Source organism: Chrysoperla carnea, chromosome 5 (genome assembly GCF_905475395.1).
Source record: "Chrysoperla carnea chromosome 5, inChrCarn1.1, whole genome shotgun sequence".
Taxonomy (NCBI): Eukaryota; Metazoa; Arthropoda; class Insecta; order Neuroptera; family Chrysopidae; genus Chrysoperla; species Chrysoperla carnea.
Genome location: NC_058341.1, coordinates 30662098 through 30673192, shown reverse-complemented (window position 1 = coordinate 30673192; position 11095 = coordinate 30662098). Strand labels below are relative to the sequence as shown.

The 11095-nt window shown below is 29.3% G+C and overlaps 1 protein-coding gene across 1 annotated transcript; it reads left to right on the top strand.

Moving 5' to 3' along the window:
- Positions 1-350: 350 nt before the first annotated feature.
- LOC123300829 (lysine-specific histone demethylase 1A-like) lies at positions 351-1553 on the top strand. Its single transcript, XM_044883476.1, has 2 exons — positions 351-504; positions 799-1553. Exons 1-2 carry the CDS (start codon positions 375-377, stop codon positions 1545-1547), a joined length of 879 nt encoding a protein of 292 aa, XP_044739411.1. The 5' UTR covers positions 351-374; the 3' UTR covers positions 1548-1553.
- Positions 1554-11095: the final 9542 nt, after the last annotated feature.

The window sequence follows — 11095 nt, the reverse complement described above, 5'->3', positions numbered from 1 at the left end:
TAATTAGGCGTTTCTTTGGAATTCCAGAATCTAGCCCTAAGCCTTATTATTATTAGTTACCGAATTAGCTATGTATTTTAACTTGTATCAAACATATTTACTAAATTTAGAGTGTGATTAAATAATCCTATTATCTACCGCATAGTTTAAAGGTTTGTTTCTTTTATCATTGGGAACCTCTCTATTAAGCAATTTAACACATTTTTACTAAATATTTATACAAGTTTATAGGGTAGCAAAATACGATCGATTAAACATATAAATTGAAAATTTAATAAAAAGCAACCAGTTTTAAAATAATAAATATTTTTTGTAATTTCAACTTAAGTAAAATATTTTTTGTTTCAGTACGAAATGGATATTCCTGTGTACCAATGGCTTTGGCTGATGGTCTCGACATTAAACTTTGTACGGCTGTTCGGCAGATCCGTTATGGACAACAAGGCGTTGAAGTATTAACAACGAACACACGAAACGCTTCAGGACCTTCGCTAACTTATAAAGGTGAATATAAAATGTGCATGAGAATCATTGTTAAATTATATCAAAATCATATTATCAAAACTTTTGCCTTTTGTAATCACTCGCTCTGTATGAATTTCAGTGTAATGATAAATTACTGATTACTACCCTAGTAGGTCAAATTAACTTGCTGTTCTAGAGTAGTTATAAGCCATTTGTTGCACGAAAAACACTCTTTTGCGAATAATTTTTTTACTTTTGATCTTGGTTATTGGCTTGATTGGTTAATAATTATCAATTCTTTTCTAGTTTTATAGTTCTTTTTAAATTTTTCAGCGGACGTTGTTTTATGTACACTACCGTTGGGAGTTCTAAAATTAGCAACGGCATTAAATTCAGTGCAAGATAATACAGTACAATTTGTGCCACCGTTACCAGATTGGAAAGCATCAGCTATTCAACGTTTAGGATTTGGTAATTTAAATAAAGTAATACTTTGCTTTGACAAAATATTTTGGAATCCAACGGCAAATTTGTTTGGCCACGTTGGCAGTACAACTGCTTCACGTGGTGAATTATTTTTATTTTGGAATTTATATAAAGCTCCAGTATTGTTAGCATTAGTTGCTGGTGAAGCTGCTGCCGTTATGGAAAATGTATCGGATGATGTAATTGTAGGTCGCTGTATTAATGTATTAAAAGGCATATTTGGCAATGCAGGAGTACCACAACCTAAAGAAACGGTCGTAACTAGATGGCGTGCTGATCCATGGTCACGTGGATCATACTCATTTGTAGCAGTTGGTAGTTCAGGAAGTGATTATGATTTGCTGGCTTCACCAGTTGTTGCTCCCAACGCTTCAAATGGTACTAGTTCACCTAATAATTCACAAACATCCAATACTGGACAAGGGCGTGTCTTTTTCGCCGGAGAACATACAATCCGTAACTATCCTGCTACGGTACATGGTGCTTTCTTGAGCGGTTTGCGTGAAGCAAGTCGTATTGCTGATCAACTATGTGGTTGTCCCTATAAACCCCCATCCACGCCTAGACAAACTTTTCAAGCCCCTCCAGCCACTTAATTTTTATGTAGCTGAAATTTTTCATTTGAAAATTATTATTTCATTGATCATAATTCTTTTTTGTATCCTCTTTAGATAAATATTTATAAAAATATGTGATTTAAAATTGTAAACATTAGAAACTATCAAATGAATTTTTTTGTAATAATTAAATGTTTAGTTTCCATTAGAATAATTGTATTGAAATTCGAGCCTAACGTCCAAATTTTTATAATGAATAGAAAATTAATTGTTAAATCATCATTTGATAAAACGATCTATTACAAGAATATTCTTAAATTATTTTTTGTAATTTGTAGCTTAAAGTAATTTTTCGTCTGTTGTGTTCGATTTCGAACCTACGAAAATTCTCTTTTTATTCCATCGAATTCTTGCAAACTTCATGTTATTTACGGTCTAAATACCTAATCTTTAAATTGACTAGAAAATCTGCAGTTTTAGTAATTGGGCACAACTTCAATTTGATTTAATTGTGCTCAATTCGATTTTAGTATAGTTAAATTATTAAAAATAAAGTTATTGGTTCTGTGTATAATCAAAACTAGTGTCAAAATAAATCTATAATTGATCATAATTATCAAGTTTTATGAATAATTCAGTTATATTTTCATAAATGAACACTACAACGATCTGATAAATTAGAATACAAGTTCGTACATGGAGTGTCCCGAAACTGCACAGAAGCATAAAAGAGCAGACCAACTGTACACGTTAACAATCTAATAATGATGATAAGCCGCAGTTTTTGAGTTCGATTTACACCATTAATGAACGCCTCATTAATTAAAGCCTAGTTGAAGTAACAAAAATGTACATTCAATATTTACAGAGACGTACTAAAACTCAAATTTAGACTGTCGAAAAATTTACAAAGTATTTAATAATTAACGAAGGCCTATTTTGCTTGGTAAATCGCATCCATGCAGTACATGAAAGGCATAACAACGTGCGGCAAATGTTTGATAAGCCAATTATAATTTCAAGTTGAAGGAAAAACAAAGGTCTGAAATGTTTCTCATTTTACCAGTGACCCATTTCATTCTCAATTAATGATATGAAACTATGTTCGCTTTACGAAAAACTTCTCTATTTACTCAATTTGGTTAATGAGCGCGTCTTTATCTTCCCTTACAGGGACACTCAGATCGTTTATATGGCCCTCTCCCACTTAGTTCAGTACTTTGATTTTTTTTCGTTAGTTCGTATAATTTGTACACAAAGTCAGTAACACAATATAAACAACGCGTAATTTTTAGATATTAAAATAAATTATTAATTCGCTTTTTTACGTAAATTTTAGTATTTAAACAATATAAAAATAAATTGAACAAATATTTACATAAAACAATAATCATAAATTGAAAAATAATTGTAATAAATTAATAGTGAAAAGAACCAAACAAGAATAAGAAAAAAAATTAAATAAACATTAATTTTCAAAAATTTTCATTATTATTTTATTTCTTAAGGTAAACTTTTTCCTTTTCTTCCTGTTACATACACTTTTATTATTCAACACGATGATAAATGTTATTTTACGGTTTGAAAAATTCATTTTATTCAAGTGAATTTGTTTAAATAATTAATGAAAATGCCACACGAAGGAGAAATGAAAAACAGAAATGTATATGAATTGAATTATATGGAAAACAGAAGACATACATACAAATATAATATGTATATATAAAAATTCATTAAATGTGTGCGTAACCGATTAAAAATGGTTCCGTATTCTAACTACATTTTATACTCTAGGGACACGAATCCAATGGCTAGCATTTTACATGAATGCTAAAATGATCGTCTTACCATTTCGTCAATAGACTGATAAAATACAACAAAATTTTATCGTAATTGATCACTAGTTAAGATAAAAGAATATGCCAGAAATCTTCAAGATCCTCTAAATCCCTAAAGGTCAAATTTATGCTCTAAGATATGATATATTATAAATATTTAGTTAAGATAAAAATGAACGTCAATAGATTCTTCTACAAATGGCATATACGAAACTTAGATGGCTGAATCACTTAGACCACTGAAATGCTGAAAAAACATGAACAAAAAATTACCCATGAACCAACTACAAGAAATATTACTTCGCGGAATCAAAATCAACTCAAATTAATCATGTGGCTAAGATTGTATTTTGAATTCTTCTAGACTTGATTATTTGCTAGATTAATTGTAGAAGCAATAGTTTTGCGAAACAACAGGCGTCAATATCTTTAACGATAATTTCGGTATAATACCTAATGGCTTCGATATCAGATTTATACTTTTTCAACTTGCAATTTTTTCCACAGAACTGGTATAATGTATACTGAAGGCGCGATTTTTATATTCTAAAACAGTCCTTAAAGATATAACATAGAATTTTAAGCTCCTTGGGTTACGCTATAAAGCAAAAGTGATGTAACTGATAAACAAATTCAAAAAAACCTGACCCGATGGACTAAAAATTAAGGATAAAAATGAAAATTGATGGCTTTATTTGACAAGTCTATGATTATTTTTATATGCAGAAATCCCGTTTATGATGTTCGGGGTGATATTCTTACTATCTAACGTAATAAAAATCAAGTTTATTTAGTGTCTTATAGTAAATACGTGTGGTAACTAGTCATTCAGATTTCATTGTGGTAATTTCCTTTCAATTTTTTATTTTGCAGATATAGCTCATCAGTTAGGTAGGTATATAAGAAACAAATTGAAGTATGTATTTCATTTTATTTGGTGTTACAGACAGAATTTCGAAAGGTAGGTAGATCTCATGCTATTTTATTCTTCACCCTATTGCACTGTAACTTTCTTTTTTACGAATTTACCGTTTTAAGGGTTTTCTTCATATATGATTTCAAGATATATACCATAGCTAACCGACTAAAATACTCGGCTAATCGACTAACTTTCGTAGTTTTGGGGTCAATTTATTCGTATAGACTGAATTTTACCGAATTCCGAAACTATTACTGATTTCCATAAAATTCAGTACATAAGGTATTTTTGACACAAAAAACAGTTATCGTCTCATATCACAAATGTTTATTTTATAATTTTATGGTTTTGGATTTGTTCAATTATTAATTTTTGTTTTATCTTCGATGCTATTTTGTTGAGTTATAATATTTGTAACTTTTAATAGATGTCACCTACGACTTTTGCAAGGTAAAAATTATCATCAGGTTACAGGATGAAGTCGTATTGCAGAGATATTATAATATGATCCTTTCGTTATGTCAACGGTATCCTTAGAAGATCGTGATATTGTGTTTGGTTGTGCTATGCATACGATAATATGTTAGCTCATAGTAAATAGTAAGAAAAAAGGGAAATTGGATAGTAAGTTAGTGTGTAATATTATGTAGCAAGTGTAAGGAAACAGTGAGAATATAAAATAAATCTTTTTAGGAACGAATAAATGAAATAATAATATAATATTTGTGCGTAGTAGTATTTCTCAATTTATGCCTTTATATCTAACGTCTATATATACACTTTCTTTGTTACAGTGTGTTTGTTGGATCCTCAATTTTCTTTCAAAATCTAATTTCAAATTTTCAGTATATCTTTATGTTTCATGTTCAGTATAGTTTATTAACACCACTTTTAGATTTCTAATTTTGTGTGTAGGTACATGTGCGTTCCTACGTTCGAAGAAATTTTTTTGTCACGATTTCTAGTAAAGGTGGTAATGGTCTCGGATTTGCGCCAATCGTTGTTAAATAACATGAAGGCGTGCTAAAAAGGCTAGTGTGTAGAATTTAGGATGTTAGGCGGAAGAAGAAAAATTGGGTGCGTCAGTAAAATGAAATTTGAATTCAATACATTAGCCTCGGCCTTAATTATCAAAACTAGTCCAAACAAAAATGGATTCGCAGTATCACTTAAAAATTTTCCAAAATATGTACCGCTTATTAGGCATGGAAGAGTCCAGTCAATTATCTAGTTTACCTAGCCATACCTGGTGAAGAAAATATATTACAATACTGTCAAAAAATGGTAGAAAAGCAAAACAAAATTTAGGACTTTTAACGAAAAAGTACCATAAGATGGTAATACATCAGGGTACATCAGCAACGATTTTTTTCAGGTGTGTCTTGTCTACAATTAAACCTAGAATACGAAAGCGGTAGACATAAGTGTTTGCAAGTGACAGAAAAGTGGTAAAAATAACAATTTGTAAGAAAAATTTGACAATTTTCTGAAATTTTTTTTGCAAAAAGCTTAAAGAGCCACAAGTAGAATTACCAAAAGGTATTTTCAGGCTTCAAGATTGAGGCCTCGAAAACTATATTTTCCTATAATTATTCCAGGATAAAAGCGATGAAATGAGACTCTAATTTTGTTTTCGGCTTGGTTAAAATAGTAGACTTAAGTTGTTTAAAATAGATATCTTTCTTGATTAGCAGTTTCAAATAGATGTCTTTCAATCACTAATAAAATAAAGCATGATAAATTATAGTTGAACAAGCGGTATTATATTATAAAGTACGGAATAGAATATACATATAATAATAGGCACTAAGGCACTGTATAAACAGTCTTCCAATTTACAGTTTATCACAATTAGTGTCAACTGCCACAAAATAATAAATTCTAAATGAATTTTCATGAACTTCATGAAAATGAGTGTGTTTTTCCTTTTTCTCTTCAACAAGTTAGTATTACACATATACAAAAGAGAAGAGATTCCGTTGCCACTGCTGCTAATGAATTTCCAAGTATTTTTTTGAACATACAATACATTGTATTTTAAATGCAATCAAAGGAATAGGTACCTATAGACCTCCAATCCAATAAGTTAACATTTTAAACCCATACCTTTAATAATAAAAATACAAAACTGAGACTATTTTTTAATATTGAAATTTGTTCAATCAATCAATTAAAGATAGTGGAAGATAACAGAAAATGTTAGTTTTTTCATTCAACACTTAACCACTCCGGTATGATTTATTTCATAACTTGCATGCTTAGTTATTAATAATTTAAACTTGTAACTTTCAAGCTAGAAGATATTTAAGTTATTTATTTTAAATTTAAGACATCGCTAGATCGATTTTTCGCAACCGAAACCCCTTGCATACTAAATTTCATGAAAATTTTTGGACCCGTTTCCGAGAGAAAACGAGCTTTTCTTAAAATTAAACCTTAATAGATCAATTTTTCTCCAAAAAAGCCCCCTATATATTAAACGTGTGCTACTAAACAACGCCACCTACCGAAACCTAGCTTTAGTGTTTCAGTGTCTTTAAGCTAGCCCCTCCCAATTAAAAATAATAATAGTATTACCAGTCGCCAATAGATGGCAGTAAGAGTCACGTTTTCAGTTTGTTTCAATTTTTCCTGAAAACACGAATAAAACAACATTTTCTAAAAATGATACCTTTTTAGATTGATTTTTCGCTCCAAAAAACCTCAGGATACGAATTTTCATGAAAATCATTGGAGACGTTTCCGAGATCGATGATATATATAAAAATTGCTCGTTTAAATATAAAAGATAATGGAGCATATAACATGAGCAACAAATAATATTGTTTTAAAATGATCATTCTCAGTGACGGCAACAGAGTCACTCCAACATCCATATATAGAGTTATATTTTCTTTTACTTAATAAAAGTCTTTTACAATTGGTATATATGGTTTGAGGCATGAACCATTTAAAAAAAAAACATTTTATAAAATATTATTATGAAAATAAAATTTATAATTTTACATTTTGAATTAATGTTTTTTAATATACTTTTTTAATAAACTTTTTTTACGATTTATTTTCAGCTCAGAATTGAAAACTCTTTGTCTTTGTTTTTCAAATGTTTTTCTTTTTTATATAAATTTATCTTTAAATTTTGTTTTTATGAAAACGAAATTAAATTTATTGCATTTTCATTTTTCACAGATTTGAAAAAGCATGAATAATTTCCTTAAAACACTAAACTTAAACAATTTATAAAAAAAAATTTGAAAACGATTATTTTTCTTTGTGAAAATTATCCAAAAAAGTATTTAGAGGGTTTCTATCATTTAATTAACACGAATCAAACATTTTTTGACATGTAGGCCTCAAAATTTTTTCGAAATTGCGGGGTTGGAATATAACCCTGCATGTAATCGTTCATAAAATTCCTCGATTAGTGAATTGTTCTTCTGCTCACTCTTGAACACATTTACTGAAAAATGAAATGAGATAGCAATCTGAAATTTCGAGTTTTCAAATATAAAAAAGGATTTCTTTTGGAAAGATAAATCGCTTCTATTCAAGTCGCGGTGAGCGCACTGTTACCAGTTTCAATAAAAATCCAATAAAAAATAAACAAGAGAAAATAAAGCAAAAAAGATTGATTTGAGAAAATAAACAAAATAAAATTGAACGATATTTGCTATGATTATTAACAGCATATTTCTAGTACATTGAACTCATTTTATATTTTGAGTAATGTTCGCTCAAAATATTTTAACTTATTGTTTCTTAAAAATTAGAAAATGTGATACACTGATACTTGATAAATTTCTATTTAGTTATTGGTGTTTATTTTTTCATCTATTTTATTCATTTTGATCGATGATATAAATAACTACTAGACATCTCTACGTAAAACTTTTATGAGTATACACATTTCAACAACGGTGCCATAAAAATACTTGCAATGGAAAATGATCTATCATTTGCTGCTTACTATTTGGACGATCTGTTTATTTCATGTGAAGAATAACTTAATGGGTCCAATAAAACATAAAATTATAGTTCTAGTCCTGGGTTTTTACTACTGACGTATCTTCAGTTTTTTAAATATTTGTTTTAGAAAAAAAGTTATATTTTTACTTGAAAGCTCGCATTATTTTCCTTGGAAGCTGCCACTATTTTTTCAAATGAAATATTTTGCAAGCATGTGCCTTTTTTGCCGGAGAACATAAAATCCGTAACTATCTTGCAACGGTATGTCTTGCTTTTTTAAGCGATTTGCGTGAAGCAAGTTGCATTGTAACATACGGTAAAATATACGATACCGTGTCATAAATATTTTGATTTTGTAAAAAATAGTACATTATCAAAGAATCTCATTTCATTGGACCGGTTTCAATTTGTAATTTTGCTTATCAATTTGCGTGAAGCCACAAATTAGGACAAAATTGTCCATTTTCTCGAAAACTATAAATGATGAGGAGTAGCAGGTGTAGCATCAACTAGTGGTTTTGTGAAACATTCTTAAAAAACAAAAATATTCTAGACAATACTTGAACCAAAATTTTCGAAAACCAGTGATGTTTACGAAGAAATGTTGCAAACAAAAGTTGTTTATTTTTTTATAAGAAATATTTTTACATTTAAACTTTTGTTCTATCTCTAATGGTTTACAAGATGAAATCTTGTAGCTTGAAAAAAAGACTCACTTTGAAAAGCTGTATCTCCGAAACTGTTGGTCCTATCAAAAGCGATTTCACCCTAATTGTTGAAAATTTAGCCTTCTTTACAAATGAATACTCAAATTTTTTAAGAAAAACCAGCCCTTCCGGGTCAATATCGGAAATAAGGTCAAAATTTTCGAAGTTTTTCTTATTTTCATTATCAGGTCGTTTGCCGAGGTCGGACTTGGGTTTAACATTGTGTTTACATTGCAAGCAAAATATCAAAAAACAAGAATACCTGATTTGATCTGGTAAGTAGGAGTAGGTAAAAACTGTTTTGTAAGATTTGTTTCACAATGTTACGATGTTGACAATAACTTCTCATCTAAAAATACCTCTTAAAACGAGGATGATGTCTCAATCACCAAATAATATAATTTTTTCTATATTTTAACTATCATAAAATAGTGAGATATATGTTTTATGAATGTCGAATCCATTGAGATTTTACTTCATTATAAATTGATTTAGATACAGATATGTATTTTTTTTCATCGTTGACTAAAAATAAATGTATACTGTAAAAATATGATCATAATAAATGTATTGTAACATTGTGAGTTTTCGTACATGTCTGCTAATAAAATTTTATCTATAAATACGTAAAATGTACGCCTCTCACTAACATAAAAATGATGTTTCTATTGAATTATTTGTAATTATTGTTGCAATGTCATAAAATGAAAAACAAAAATCGATAGATAAAGGAATTGAAACGTATTAATGTTTCTTTACAGAATACAAATGTTTGAAAAATGTACAGTTTAGTAGAAGAGCTGATCATAGCAAACCTTCCCTGGTAACAACGAAGTTCAATATTTAATCTATGAGTTTTTACACATACTTAAAGAAGCTCGATGTTTTATTTAGTTCAAAATGGAGAATTTCGTAATGATAATCTAATACACCTTGTACTTTTTGAATAATACTTTTTTGGGTGTGCGTTCGTCCGGTTTTTGTTATACCATGTATATATACAATATATATCATGGTATACTATGTTTAGTCCCAAGTTTGTAACGCTTAAAAATATTGAATGCTACGAACAAAATTTTGGTATAGGCGTTCATAAAATCACCTGATGAGCCCATTTGTGGTTGTCTGTTTGTTCGTCTGTGAAAAACGAAAGAGATATCAAGCTGAAATTTTTGTTGCGTGCTCAGCGCGTAAAATGTGAGGTCGATTTCGTAAATGAGCAACATAGGTAAATTGGGTCTTGTAGCCCATTAGAGATAGTACAAAAGTTTAAACGTAAAAAATGTTCCTTATGAAAAATAAACTTTTGTTTGAAACATTTTTTCGTAAACATTACTGTTTAGGGCGCAAATTATGTATGTGTGGCTATCATTCTGGACTTACATGGCATAAGAAAAGAAACTATTGCGTAATCAATACTGTCCATACATGGTATTTCAACAAGTAACTAAATTAATTGTTTGTTTTCACTCGATTTAAATATTATTGATGAAGCATTAGCGAAAAACTTTACAATAGTATTTTTTTAAACTACTTTCTTATATTTTGAAAAATTTTAAACCAAAAAGTCAATTATTTCGAAAATATAGTGCTTGAAAAACTTGAAAGTGCTTTTTTGTTTAAAATTGGGCGAAATCTATTAAAAACAGAGACATTAAATGAAGTATCGTTAAAATATTTCAATCAATATTGATTTTTTTTTCTATCTTTTAGAACTAACAAAATCCCGTGACTTTTTTAAGGAAAAACGATAAATTACAATTAAAGTAATGATAGTTGTCTACAGCTATCTCTTGAGGAAATATTATAAATTTTCTTTTTCACAAGAAAAGGAAGTACTGCTTTTTGAAATATTTTCGAACGAACTTAACTTTCGAAAGAACTACTTAAGCATATCAGTGATAAGGATATATTTCGAAAGAACTTTCATTAAACAGGATGGTCCAGGGTAGACTGTTTTGGAGAAAATATAATTTCCACAAGCACTTTGTTTCAAAACTTCAGCACAATCACTTCAGCCAAACTTTAATTTTCTACGCATCTCAGTAAATGAAGAGAAATTACTCTATCCAGACGCTCGTGATGGGCATAACATGTGTTTTATGCCTATTGAAACTGAGAACTATAAAACACGTTTCTAACACGCGTTAGTTTCAA

Excerpts from the sequence above, each read along its gene's own strand:
- LOC123300829 (XM_044883476.1), top strand. The coding sequence starts at position 375 with ATGGCTTTGGCTGATGGTCTCGACATTAAACTTTGTACGGCTGTTCGG. Across the intron at positions 505-798 it reads ACCTTCGCTAACTTATAAAG|CGGACGTTGTTTTATGTACA; the intron begins GTGAATATAAAA and ends TAAATTTTTCAG.